Source organism: Myripristis murdjan, chromosome 24 (assembly GCF_902150065.1).
Source record: "Myripristis murdjan chromosome 24, fMyrMur1.1, whole genome shotgun sequence".
In the NCBI taxonomy this organism is placed as follows: Eukaryota; Metazoa; Chordata; class Actinopteri; order Holocentriformes; family Holocentridae; genus Myripristis; species Myripristis murdjan.
The window spans coordinates 31,607,240-31,621,652 of record NC_044003.1 but is presented as its reverse complement, the minus strand read 5'-3'; the positions used below and the strand labels follow the sequence as shown (position 1 = coordinate 31,621,652).

At 39.4% G+C, this 14,413-nt stretch overlaps 1 protein-coding gene across 1 annotated transcript in view; it reads left to right on the top strand.

Annotated features, from left to right (window-relative positions):
• rp1l1b (rp1 like 1b) overlaps positions 1-14,357 on the top strand; it is a 34,119-nt gene extending 19,762 nt beyond the window's left edge. Inside the window, exons 3-10 of the mRNA XM_030046827.1 lie at positions 31-216; positions 4,897-4,951; positions 5,096-5,214; positions 6,018-6,236; positions 6,399-6,450; positions 7,189-7,332; positions 8,526-12,665; positions 14,314-14,357. Of these exons, the coding sequence (XP_029902687.1) occupies positions 31-216; positions 4,897-4,951; positions 5,096-5,214; positions 6,018-6,236; positions 6,399-6,450; positions 7,189-7,332; positions 8,526-12,665; positions 14,314-14,357 (4,959 nt within the window). The remainder of the gene's footprint in view (positions 1-30; positions 217-4,896; positions 4,952-5,095; positions 5,215-6,017; positions 6,237-6,398; positions 6,451-7,188; positions 7,333-8,525; positions 12,666-14,313) is intronic.
• The last annotated feature ends 56 nt before the right edge of the window (positions 14,358-14,413 follow it).

The window sequence follows — 14,413 nt, the reverse complement described above, 5'->3', positions numbered from 1 at the left end:
GAAGAGCCCCCTGTGGAGTATTCTGTCCAGAACCGCCACGCCCGCCATCACAGATACAACAAGAAGGTGGTGCTGGTAAAGAACAGTGACCCCTCTTTCCAGAGGACCATCATATTGCACCGCAGGACCCTACGGAGCCTCGGGCTATTCCTAGAAGAAGTTTCAGACCTCATGCAATACCACATCAGGAAGCTGTACACCCTGGAGGGCCGCAAGGTGAGGTCAATACCACTGACTAACAGCTAATGACTGACTAATTCGATTCTGAAACGAATGTGCAGGTGGACAGTACATACTGTGTTAAAGTACTGGGACTTTACTTTACTCCATTTGGTGAGACTTTAACCTTGCTATATGTCAGAGGGAAACTTTGACAGTTACTTTGCAGAATGAGCTTTTACGTGCAAAATTTAAAACATGATCTATTCTGGTTGTCCAAAAGTAGCCAACAGTAGCCAATTAGTTAACATTCTCAAAGGAACCGTTCTTCATAATCATTATACTTTTCATACTTTGGTACAAAGTACTACTAAGTATGAATTTTGAATGCGCAACTTTTATGCCATTACGGCATGCTACTTTTACTTTTGTGAAGGATTTAAGCACACTTTACACCAGTGATTCTCAAAGCTTTCTCAAGATTGTATCCTCTTTGAATTTTTTTTTTTTTCAGCCATGTTCCACCTGACCAATGCAAAAAACAAATTGGTAGAAAAAGCCTATATAAAGAAGTCCAACCCACCTCCATCAGTGTGTGAAACCACAACCTGATACTGAGGAGATTTTGCTGTTTCTCTTTTTGCTTTTTTTCCTCTTCTTTCTGGTTTTCAGCTGTATCATTGCTATATTTCAACCACTAATCCATCTTCTGGATTTTTTTCTTGACTTCCCAGTTATGGTGAACAAACTTCCTTGTTCAATGTCCACAGCAGCAGATTTAAAACACAAACACACATATTTCACACCTTCCAGCAACCCAGAGGGAAAACTATAAAGTGTGGTTTATCAAACTTACATTTACATTTTTTTATTGAACTTATTATCGCATTTGGTAATTATTTTGGGAATTATGCATGACTGATATTATTTGAATTAACACATTATTTGAAAAAACCACGTACCCCCTACAGTACTTATATGTACACTTAAGGGTACCTGTACCCCCATTTGAGAACCACTGCTTTACACCATTGAAAACTTTTCAGTTACAGATTTACTTACATGCTTAGTTTACGTGCAACAAGTCTCCAAGCCACCCCATTCTTTTTTTTTTCATGATTTTTGCTTTCTGTAGCCTTTGTTTGGGACTCATACATCAGCTGTATAAGTTCCTGTATGAGAGAGAGGAAGGACTTTTATATCTAAGATATTCTGGACAGTTTTTTCCTTGTGTTTGACTGAATCAATAGGATACCTGTATCTGGGCGAAATAAACAAAAAAACAAAAAAAAAACAAAACAAAACAAACCAAACAAACAAACAAACAAACAAACAAACAAACAAGCAAACAAAAAAACTAAGGTTAGGGTTAGTTTGCATTAATCTTGAACTGACATGTTATTCTTGCAGTTTTGAAACTGTGTGTTGACACTGCTGTTAGTGATGCCTGAGAATAAGAGTGAAAGAGAGGCCTCTAGTGACAAGATTAAGACCTTACCAGTCCTAAATCAGAAATTGTGTGTGTGTGTGTGTGTGTGTGTGTGTGTGTGGAGGTGGTGTTGGGTGGTAATGTGGATGTGTAAATAGGCAATCTAAGTATAAAGACCTTCTTAACACTACTTTTATTGAGAACTGTAAACAAATCAAAAAGATTAATTGAAAATATGACATTTGACAGTTCAAGATTTCAAAGGTGTTAGAGCTTGTAGCTGCCTTTTGGAGCACTTGAAATATGCCCAAGAATCTCTGTAAACTCTCTGTAATTTTTTATTTAGATAGTGTGAAAGTGTGCTAATAGTGTAGTTACATGATGTTCCCAGTGCCTTAACAACATGTTAGTCGGTAGAGTGTGCTTTTCTTTATAGTACAACATTCTATAGTAGGTGGCACTGGAGTTTAAAAAAAAAAAAAAAAAATCAAAAATACAGTGTATTGTTTCTTGTTTGATTTTACCACAGAGGTTTATGGTAGAAACCATCTTGAAAAGTGTATCTTAATATTTTATGTGTTCTTGGATATCCTGTTCCATCCATAGATGAGGAAACATAGTTTGAAGGAAAGTCAATTTGGCACTCTATCCCCCTGAAATGAGAAGAGCATTCAGTATCCGGTTTGCTAGAATGTAAATTTCAAATATTAAACAGAGCAGCTGTTGGTCAGTATGACATCATCGTGTTAATTGATTTTGCCAGTATGGCTCTTTCATCCTGAATGAAATAAAAGGGCAAGTGCTTAGATAAGATTTAATTTGTTCAAAATGTATGCATTGAATACATTTAAATTAAACCATTTTCATTTGTTTGCATTAATTACTTGAACATGCATTAATTACTTGTTACTTGAACATGCATAGCACACAAATATAAAAATACCATTTGAAATAAATAACAAAATTAATGTTCAGAAAGTCAAGTGGGATAAATATTTTTGAGTGTCTGCATATGGGAAAGAAACAGGGATATTCCCTCACACATAAATTTAGATTGTGGGTATCTCTCCAAAAACCCATTAATCTTGGTCAAATCAGAGCTATTTTTGAGAGAAGAGAAACAGGTCAACGTTGAAAATCCTCTTCCCTGGTTTGATACCAGAGGAGTCTCAGAAATGTGTCTTCCACAGTGGCAATTAATTACCTTCACCAGGGCTTTGTGTGACCATAGATGAAGCCATTCATCTGTCTTTACTGACAGTGGATTTTAAATTGAAAACTGCAATGTCATCAAAACTGGCAAAAGAAGATCAACAAAACAATTTTTTCTTTTCCTAGAGCTTCAGAGCTATCACATTAATGAGTAATACAGACTGAAGCAGCAATGTCAAGAAAATGAGATGCACACACACACACACACACACACACACACACACACACACATATATATATATATATATATATATATATACCTGAATTGATTTAATGATTTCTTTATCTTGTTTGAGCATCAGTGATGTTCTATTAGGATTAATGCAAGTGCCCTAAAGGCCTTAGTTAAAAGGTAGGGTGAAAACACTGAAGCCAATCTAAGAATTCATAGCAGCTGTTGGAAAATATTTTAACACTGGCAGATTAGCCTTCAAACTGACCATCTGTGAGACATAACTAAAATGATTTCTGTTTATTAGCATTATTTATTATCATGATGTTATCTACGTATATTGTTGCACATGATGGTTTGCGTAGCCATGGGCTGTGTGTTTTTATTGCATTACAAATTTTGGGAGTAAGATGTGCCCTAAATCAAATAAATCATGTGGTAATTATGTTAATGGTGTACAACAATGACCAGACCACTGTGTTTGCTTGTCCATAGTTTGCTCCTTTCACTCACTCAGCAAACTGCAAACAGGAATGCTGAGCACTACATTTGCTCTTCCAAGTGACAGGAAGCTTACAATTGCATACATAGTCATCTCTGGTGAAGCTGACCAGAGATCATCCTGGATTAGGATATTAATCTCGTTCGACAGCTTGACCGACTCACAGCCTTCTTCTGCATGGATTTAAAGGGATGACACCTTCCGTGAACTGCAGTTATTTGATTTTGAACAGAATATTTAGTTTCTTTATTATTTACCATAAATATTTACCATATTTTCTCATTAGATCAATTTCTATAGTAATCATGGAAAGTAAAAGTGACAGAAATAGTTCAGGTCCACGGCTGCAAACAGTCACAACATCAGACTTGTGCATTACTATTCACGATGTTGCTATCTGCCGAATGTTGAACATTGTGGGTGAGTGCAGGGCTAACATTGCCAAGTTCAGGGTTTAATTTCCCTCCATGGCAATCCACTGAAAAAGTAAAATATAATATAATTCAGTATGCACCCACAATACTGTGTGACAGTTTGGATTAAAGTGTCATTTAAAAGACATATTTCAGCAGTAAATGTCCCTCATGAATGTTGTTGCTATCACGTGATAGATGAATAAACAAAAGAACGGATGGACAGATAGAGACTAATCTATAATCCTTCAGCATAATGGCAGACAGTTTCAAGTTGACTGTGAACTACACACTATTTCTCAGTGTACTTGTGATTTTCGGTGCACTTCTGCATCTAGATCTCTGGTGATGTTCCTCACAGCTACTATGCCTACAAATGCTGACAAGGATTGATAACCAAAAGTGGAGAAACTTCTTCTCCCTGCAAAGTGGATAAGCAGTGTAACAGTAAGAAGAGGGGAGGGAAGGTGTGTCTCACACAGTTTAGGAGAAAAATATGATGGGATGTTGAGAATGTCCTGAATTTCCAAGGAGTGAGAATTTTATCCAATACTTGACTTTTAAAGTAGCCAAAACTAGAGCCAAAAGTATTGGCGCCAATACATGACTTTTGAAAGACAGAAATTTCAGTACCTGGCAAAATAATAGATGAGTAATACTAAACAGCCAAATAAATCCAAATAGACCCCTGTAGAAATGTTATGATCATTTTGTGGTGTGGGAACATTAGAGAACACTTATTTACATTTTAAGTACAGCTATCCCTTGCTATAATGCCGCAGCAGCTCTGGTTATACAGTGTTTATTAAATTAATTAACCGTATGGCAGTAGATACTATTTCATTCGCCATCTAATCCATCAGCTGCTTGTAATTATACAACATTAACGGCATTTAATCAAAATCATTACCAACAAATGTGTTTGAAGTTCCTCTGCCTGTTATCTGTATTTTTCCATCTTTAACACTTCCCAATGTTAAGTCATGCTTCTTCTGCTCTTTTATTTCAGATTGACAGCGTTCAGAGTCTTTTGCAGTGCCCCACTGTGCTTGTTTGTGTGGGACGTGAGCCCTCTCACTCTTCCATCTTGGAGAATTTTCGGAAAACAGTTGATGACAAACTCCCACAGCTGAGTTCGCACTCCACAGGCTGCACAGAAGGGCATGAGGGTAAATATAGTTAATAATTTTGTAGATTATTTATTCAAGTTCAAGTTCAAGGGGCAATTGATTGCAGAATCAATTGCAGTAGCAGTAAAAAAAAAAAAAAAAAAGCACAAAACAACAACAACAACGGCCACAATGACAACAATGACAACTTATTTGATGTTTGATGAGCATCATGCAATAATGGCATCTGTTGTACAACAAGAAATTACCCAGATACTTTATGTAATTGTGATTAGCAACTATGATATCAATTTGGTGAGTATTTTTGTAAGTTTTGCTTTTGACAATAAAATAAGCTTCTATTATATAACAAACATATCTGCATGATGTAAGATTATTGTCTTCTTGAGTAAAATTATACTGATGCCATTTAATCTTTTTCTGTCTTCCTGTTTTTTGTGGTAAACAAGGGTTGGATACAAAGAAGAATGTCATCCATCCAAAGCTGGAATCCAAGAACATATCTGCCAGGCAATCAATGTCCACTGACAAATCATTGCCAGATGAAGCAGACTCTCCAGAACATGCTGATCCCTGCCCACATACTGATGAAGCAATTGGAGATGATGATATAGAGAAACGGGTTCTAATCAATAAAGATGGAAGTTTATCCATGCAAATGAAAGTGCGCTTCCGGCTCCTGAATGATGAAACATTACATTGGTCCACAGAAGTAAAAAAGACTACAGCAAAGACTTCTGAGTACTCCAAAGGGCATAATAGCTTTTATAATGAACAAGTTAGTAATGAAATCTGCTCAGAGTCAGACAATACCTCTCTTGGTGAAGCAGATAAGGCCTTTATAATCAGGCGCTATCAAAAACATATCGAGGAGCCTCACTGTCCTCATTGTTGTCATCACTGCCAGGAGTATGATGTCTGGAAAAACCTGATCCCAGGGACTCAGGGAGCCAGTTGTCACATTAGATCTTCCAGCTCAAGTGCATCCTCTCACACAAAGGTCTGTCAAAGAAAAATGGTTGAAAGCAGGAAAACAATGTCTGCATCAAGTCTGGAAGAGTATACTGAACAAGTGATGGAGAAAGAAACTCGTATTGAGCAGACTGTTGAGGAGCTTGAGGCTGTAGCATGTTGCACCATCAGAAGTGAGGTTTGCTCACCGAAGTACAAGGAGCAACCAACAACAGTGGACAACTGTGAGAGTGTTGAAAATACCCAGGTAAGAGAATATGATGAAAACAGATGTGATGGTACGTCCCAAGTTCCTTCCAGTGATTCCCAAAATGATCATGTCAGTGTCAAAATCACTCAAGTTTCAGAGGAAGAAGACAGAGCAGGATCTGCTGTTAGTGCTTCCTCTCAGATATTAACATTCCTCAAGGAGGACCAAGATGATGAGGAGGATGATATCCCACCAAGTGCTTCAAGAGCAGGTTTGTGTTCTCAGAACAGTAAACCTGAAGAGGAAGAGACCACAAGTGCAGTTTTGAGTACAGGATCACCTATGCAACACTTATGCCCGAGCCCTCCAAGCAGGGCTTCTAGTGCTTCAAGGCATTCTGGCAAGTCAAGGAAGTCAGCAAAGTCTGTGTCTACAGTTGCAGATGGATCAAATGGTGAATGCTACAAAAGTTCCCCTGAAGTATCATCAAACTCAAAAAATTCAAACACTTGTCAGTATGGAGTATCGGATGAATTTATTACAAAAGCAGTCAAGGCAGCTGATAGCATAGATGCTTCTCCTGAAGAGGATACAAAAAGCAAGAGAACAGAAATGAAGAAGAGATCTAGTAGCCCTGCATCTGTAAAATCAAGTATCTCTACAAGATCAACACCAAAAGCTGAGGAGGCGGGTGAGATAGAAAGAGAACATTCACCAAGTGCCATGTCTGCAAAATCAAATGCCTCTGCAAGATCAATTAAGTCTGGAAAAAAAGAGAATGCAAGGTATGGAGATGTAGATGTGACAAGATCCAATAGTGCCATGTCAGTTAAATCAAATGCCTCTACAAAATCAAAAACAGATGTTTTAGAGGTTACAGCTGACAGTAACGATGAAAGAAATGGCAGAAAACAAATGAGGGAAAGAGCACCAAGCTACACGTCAGTCAAATCAGACAAGTCAAATGTCTCTGTAAAATCTACTCAGTCACAATCCTCTGATCTTCCAGCTGTTGAGAATAAGGAAGATGTAGAGAGATCCCCTAGTGCCTTGTCAGCCAAATCAGCAAAGTCACAATCAAAAGCCACTGACATTCCACATGAAGGAAATGAAGAAGATGAACCTCAAAAGAGAGCACATAGTGTAATGTCAAGTAAGTCAGCCAATTCTGTACAGTCAAATATTCCAGCCAAAGAAAATGCTTGCAACAATGAGGAACTTGATGAGCAAAGCAACATATCGGTAAAATCGGTTCCTAGTGGAGATAGAGTTGACATTCCTGAGGAAGGGAATGTTGAAGAAAACACTGAAGACAGAGCAGGAAGTTCCATGTCAGTCAAATCAGGCATGACAAATACCTCTGCTAAATCTAGCAGGTCAAAAGTCTCAAATGTTCCAACTGAGGAAAGTGCTGCCCATCATGGGGAACCTGAAGAAAGAGCTCCAAGCAGCATGTCAGTCAAATCAGCCAAATCAGCAAAGTCAAATACATCATCAGTATCTAAAAAATCAAAAGCCTCTGAGGTTCCTGTTGCAGATAGTGTTGACATTCCTGAAGAAGGGAATGTTGAAGAAGACATTGATGACAGAGCAGCAAGTTCCATGTCAGCCAAATCAGGCATGACAAATACGTCCATTAAATCTAGTAGGTCAAAAGTCTCAAATGTTGCAACTGAGGAAAGTGCTGCCCATCATGAGGATCTTGAAGAAAGAGCTCCAAGCAGCATATCAGTCAAATCAACCAAATCAGCAAAGTCAAATACATCTAAAAAAACCAAAGCCTCTGAGGTTTCTGGTGGAGATAGTGTTGACATTCCTGAAGAAGGGAATGTTGAAGAAAACACTGAAGACAGAGCAGCAAGTTCCATGTCAGCCAAATCAGGCATGACAAATACCTCTGCCAAATCTAATAGGTCAAAAGTCTCATATGTTCCAACTGAGACAAGTGCTGCCCATCATGAGGATCTTGAAGAAAGAGCTCCAAGCAGCATATCAGTCAAATCATCCAAATCAGCAAAGTCAAACGCTTCAGCAATATCTAAAAAATCCAAAGCCTCTGAGGTTCCTGTTGCAGATAGTGTTGACATTCCTGAAGAGGGGAATGTTGAAGAAAACACTGAAGACAGAGCAGCAAGTTCCATGTCAGCCAAATCAGGCATGACAAATACCTCTGCCAAATCTAGCAGGTCAAAAGTCTCAATGTTCCAACTGAGGAAAGTGCTGCCCATCATGAGGAACCTGAAGAAAGAGCTCCAAGCAGCATATCAATCAAATCAGCCAAATCAGCAAAGTCAAATGCTTCAGCAATATCTAAAAAATCAAAAGCCTCTGAGGTTCCTGTTGCAGATAGTGTTGACATTCCTGAAGAAGGGAATGTTGAGGAAGACTTTGATGACAGAGCAGCAAGTTCCATGTCAGCCAAATCAGGCATGACAAATACCTCTGCCAAATCTAGTAGGTCAAAAGTCTCAAATGTTCCAACTGAGGAAATTGCTGCCAATCATGAGGAACTTGAAGAAAGAGCTCCAAGCAGCATATCAGTCAAATCAGCCAAATCAGCAAAGTCAAACGCTTCAGCAATATCTAAAAAATCAAAAGCCTCTGAAATTCCTGGTGGAGATAGTGTTGACATTCCTGAAGAAGGGAATATTGAGGAAAACACTGAAGACAGAGCAGCAAGTTCCATGTCAGCCAAATCAGGCATGACAAATACCTCTGCCAAATCTAGCAGGTCAAAAGTCTCAAATGTTCCAACTGAGGAAAGTGCTGCCCATCATGAGGAACTTGAAGAAAGAGCTCCAAGCAGCATATCAGTCAAATCAGCCAAATCAGCAAAGTCAAATACTTCAGCAATATCTAAAAAATCAAAAGCCTCTGAGGTTCCTGTTGCAGATAGTGTTGACATTCCTGAAGAAGGGAATGTTGAAGAAGACATTGATGACAGAGCAGCAAGTTCCATGTCAGCCAAATCAGGCATGACAAATACGTCCATTAAATCTAGTAGGTCAAAAGTCTCAAATGTTCCAACTGAGGAAAGTGCTGCCCATCATGAGGATCTTGAAGAAAGAGCTCCAAGCAGCATATCAGTCAAATCAACCAAATCAGCAAAGTCAAAAGCTTCAGCAATATCTAAAAAATCCAAAGCCTCTGAAATTCCTGGTGGAGATAGTGTTGACATTCCTGAAGAAGGGAATGTTGAAGAAAACACCGAAGACAGAGCAGCAAGTTCCATGTCAGCCAAATCAGGCATGACAAATACCTCTGCCAAATCTAGCAGGTCAAAAGTCTCAAATGTTCCAACTGAGGAAAGTGCTGCCCATCATGAGGAACTTGAGGAAAGAGCTCCAAGCAGCATATCAATCAAATCAGCCAAATCAGCAAAGTCAAATGCTTCAGCAATATCTAAAAAATCCAAAGCCTCTGAAATTCCTGGTGGAGATAGTGTTGACATTCCTGAAGAAGGGAATGTTGAAGAAAACACTGAAGACAGAGCAGCAAGTTCCATGTCAGCCAAATCAGGCATGACAAATACCTCTGCCAAATCTAGTAGGTCAAAAGTCTCAAATGTTCCAACTGAGGAAAGTGCTGCCCATCATGAGGAACCTGAAGAAAGAGCTCCAAGCAGTATATCTGTCAAATCAGCAAAGTCAAATGCTTCAGCAATATCTAAAAAATCTAAAGCCTCTGAGGTTCCTGTTGCAGATAGTGTTGACATTCCTGAAGAAGGGAATGTTGAGGAAGACTTTGATGACAGAGCAGCAAGTTCCATGTCAGCCAAATCAGGCATGACAAATACCTCTGCCAAATCTAGTAGGTCAAAAGTCTCAAATGTTCCAACTGAGGAAAGTGCTGCCCATCATGAGGAACCTGAAGAAAGAGCTCCAAGCAGTATATCTGTCAAATCAGCAAAGTCAAATGCTTCAGCAATATCTAAAAAATCAAAAGCCTCTGAGGTTCCTGTTGCAGATAGTGTTGACATTCCTGAAGAGGGGAATGTTGAGGAAGACATTGATGACAGAGCAGCAAGTTCCATGTCAGCCAAATCAGGCATGACAAATACCTCTGCCAAATCTAGTAGGTCAAAAGTCTCAAATGTTCCAACTGAGGAAAGTGCTGCCCATCATGAGGAACTTGAAGAAAGAGCTCCAAGCAGTATATCTGTCAAATCAGCAAAGTCAAATGCTTCAGCAATATCTAAAAAATCAAAAGCCTCTGAGGTTCCTGTTGCAGATAGTGTTGACATTCCTGAAGAAGGGAATGTTGAGGAAGACATTGATGACAGAGCAGCGAGTTCCATGTCAGCCAAATCAGGCATGACAAATACCTCTGCTAAATCTAGTAGGTCAAAAGTCTCAAATGTTCCAACTGAGGAAAGTGCTGCCAATCATGAGGAAATTGAAGAAAGAGCTCCAAGCAGCATATCAGTCAAATCAGCCAAATCAGCAAAGTCAAATACATCAGCAATATCTAAAAAATCCAAAGCCTCTGAAATTCCTGGTGGAGATAGTGTTGACATTCCTGAAGAAGGGAATGTTGAAGAAAACACTGAAGACAGAGCAGCAAGTTCCATGTCAGCCAAATCAGGCATGACAAATACCTCTGCCAAATCTAGTAGGTCAAAAGTCTCAAATGTTCCTACTGAGACAAGTGCTGCCCATCATGAGGAACCTGAAGAAAGAGCTCCAAGCAGTATATCTGTCAAATCAGCAAAGTCAAATGCTTCAGCAATATCTAAAAAATCAAAAGCCTCTGAGGTTCCTGTTGCAGATAGTGTTGACATTCCTGAAGAGGGGAATGTTGAGGAAGACATTGATGACAGAGCAGCAAGTTCCATGTCAGCCAAATCAGGCATGACAAATACCTCTGCCAAATCTAGTAGGTCAAAAGTCTCAAATGTTCCAACTGAGGAAAGTGCTGCCCATCATGAGGAACCTGAAGAAAGAGCTCCAAGCAGCATATCAGTCAAATCAGCCAAATCAGCAAAGTCAAACACTTCAGCAGTATCTAAAAAATCAAAAGCCTTTGAAATTCCTGGTGGAGATAGTGTTGACATTCCTGAAGAAGGGAATGTTGAAGAAAACACTGAAGACAGAGCAGCAAGTTCCATGTCAGCCAAATCAGGCATGACAAATACCTCTGCCAAATCTAGCAGGTCAAAAGTCTCAAATGTTCCAACTGAGGAAAGTGCTGCCCATCATGACGAACCTGAAGAAAGAGCTCCAAGCAGCATATCAGTCCAATCAGCCAAATCAGCAAAGTCAAACACTTCAGCAATATCTAAAAAATCAAAAGCCTTTGAAATTCCTGGTGGAGATAGTGTTGACATTCCTGAAGAAGGGAATGTTGAAGAAAACAATGAAGACAGAGCAGCAAGTTCCATGTCAGCCAAATCAGGCATGACAAATACCTCTGCCAAATCTAGCAGGTCAAAAGTCTCAAATGTTCCAACTGAGGAAAGTGCTGCCCATCATGAGGAACTTGAAGAAAGAGCTCCAAGCAGCATATCAGTCAAATCAGCCAAATCAGCAAAGTCAAATACTTCAGCAATATCTAAAAAATCAAAAGCCTCTGAGGTTCCTGTTGCAGATAGTGTTGACATTCCTGAAGAAGGGAATGTTGAGGAAGACTTTGATGACAGAGCAGCAAGTTCCATGTCAGCCAAATCAGGCATGACAAATACCTCTGCCAAATCTAGTAGGTCAAAAGTCTCAAATGTTCCAACTGAGGAAAGTGCTGCCCATCATGAGGAACCTGAAGAAAGAGCTCCAAGCAGTATATCTGTCAAATCAGCAAAGTCAAATGCTTCAGCAATATCTAAAAAATCAAAAGCCTCTGAGGTTCCTGTTACAGATAGTGTTGACATTCCTGAAGAAGGGAATGTTGAGGAAGACTTTGATGACAGAGCAGCAAGTTCCATGTCAGCCAAATCAGGCATGACAAATACCTCTGCCAAATCTAGCAGGTCAAAAGTCTCAAATGTTCCAACTGAGGAAAGTGCTGCCCATCATGAGGAACTTGAAGAAAGAGCTCCAAGCAGTATATCTGTCAAATCAGCAAAGTCAAATGCTTCAGCAATATCTAAAAAATCAAAAGCCTCTGAGGTTCCTGTTGCAGATAGTGTTGACATTCCTGAAGAGGGGAATGTTGAGGAAGACATTGATGACAGAGCAGCAAGTTCCATGTCAGCCAAATCAGGCATGACAAATACCTCTGCCAAATCTAGTAGGTCAAAAGTCTCAAATGTTCCAACTGAGGAAAGTGCTGCCCATCATGAGGAACTTGAAGAAAGAGCTCCAAGCAGTATATCTGTCAAATCAGCAAAGTCAAATGCTTCAGCAATATCTAAAAAATCAAAAGCCTCTGAGGTTCCTGTTGCAGATAGTGTTGACATTCCTGAAGAAGGGAATGTTGAGGAAGACATTGATGACAGAGCAGCGAGTTCCATGTCAGCCAAATCAGGCATGACAAATACCTCTGCTAAATCTAGTAGGTCAAAAGTCTCAAATGTTCCAACTGAGGAAAGTGCTGCCAATCATGAGGAAATTGAAGAAAGAGCTCCAAGCAGCATATCAGTCAAATCAGCCAAATCAGCAAAGTCAAATACATCAGCAATATCTAAAAAATCCAAAGCCTCTGAAATTCCTGGTGGAGATAGTGTTGACATTCCTGAAGAAGGGAATGTTGAAGAAAACACTGAAGACAGAGCAGCAAGTTCCATGTCAGCCAAATCAGGCATGACAAATACCTCTGCCAAATCTAGTAGGTCAAAAGTCTCATATGTTCCAACTGAGACAAGTGCTGCCCATCATGAGGAACCTGAAGAAAGAGCTCCAAGCAGCATATCAGTCAAATCAGCCAAATCAGCAAAGTCAAACACTTCAGCAATATCTAAAAAATCAAAAGCCTCTGAAATTCCTGGTGGAGATAGTGTTGACATTCCTGAAGAAGGGAATGTTGAAGAAAACACCGAAGACAGAGCAGCAAGTTCTATGTCAACCAAATCAGGCATGACAAATACCTCTGTCAAATCTAGCAGGTCAAAAGTCTCAAATGTTCCAACTGAGACAAGTGCTGCCCATCATGAGGAACTTGAAGAAAGAGCTCCAAGCAGTATATCTGTCAAATCAGCAAAGTCAAATGCTTCAGCAATATCTAAAAAATCAAAAGCCTCTGAGGTTCCTGTTGCAGATAGTGTTGACATTCCTGAAGAAGGGAATGTTAAAGAAGACATTGATGACAGAGCAGCAAGTTCCATGTCAGCCAAATCAGGCATGACAAATACCTCTGCTAAATCTAGTAGGTCAAAAGTCTCAAATGCTCCAACTGAAAGAAGTGTTGCCCACTATGAGGAACTTGAAGAAAGAGCTCCAAGCAGCATATCAGTCAGATCAGCCAAATCAGCAAAGTCAAATACTTCAGGAAGATCTAAAACGTCAAGATCTTCTGAAATTCTTACAGAAGAAAGTGCTGATGCTCCTAATAACGGAAATACTGAGGTGAAACCTGAACAGAGAGCACTAAGTGCCATGTCACTTAGGTCAGTGACATCCACAAGATCTAAGAAATCAAATACTTCTGAAGCTGTAGCTGCAGGAAATGCTGATAATGAAGAGGAACCTTTGGAAAGATCTTCTAGTGCTGTGTCAGCTAAGTCAAATATATGCATGCAATCTAACAAATCAAAAGCCTCTGATATTCAGAATGGAACAGAGGAGAGGGCACGTAGCCCTATGTCAGTAAAATCAAACAGTTCTGCAGTGTCAAGCAGGTCTAAATTATCTGAAATCCCATCTGTTAAGGTAGAGGAAACTGAGGACAGACCTCCCTCAACATATTCAAAAAAATCAAAAGTATCTTATGTAGAAGCAGAGGAAAATAAAGGAAGATCACAAAGTTCTTTATCTGTCAAATCTAATCGTTCAGTGAAATCTCGAAAGTCCAAAGCTTCTAATATTACTGTTAATGAAAATGTTGAAGACATAAGGGAGAAAGAGGAGAGAATATCAAGTTCTATGTCATCAACATTGCATAGCGGACCCTTTGGTGCTCTTGTTGTTGAGGACAGTGGTGTGAAAGAGGTATGTAATGAAAGTGTACCTAGTGCACTGTCATCCATATCCGGTTTTTCTGCCAGATCAAATAAGCAAAAGGCTGTCAATATACCTGATCCTTCAGTGAAAGAAGGTGAAAATATTGATGAAAGCAATGTGAATGAGAATTCTGAGGATGAACAT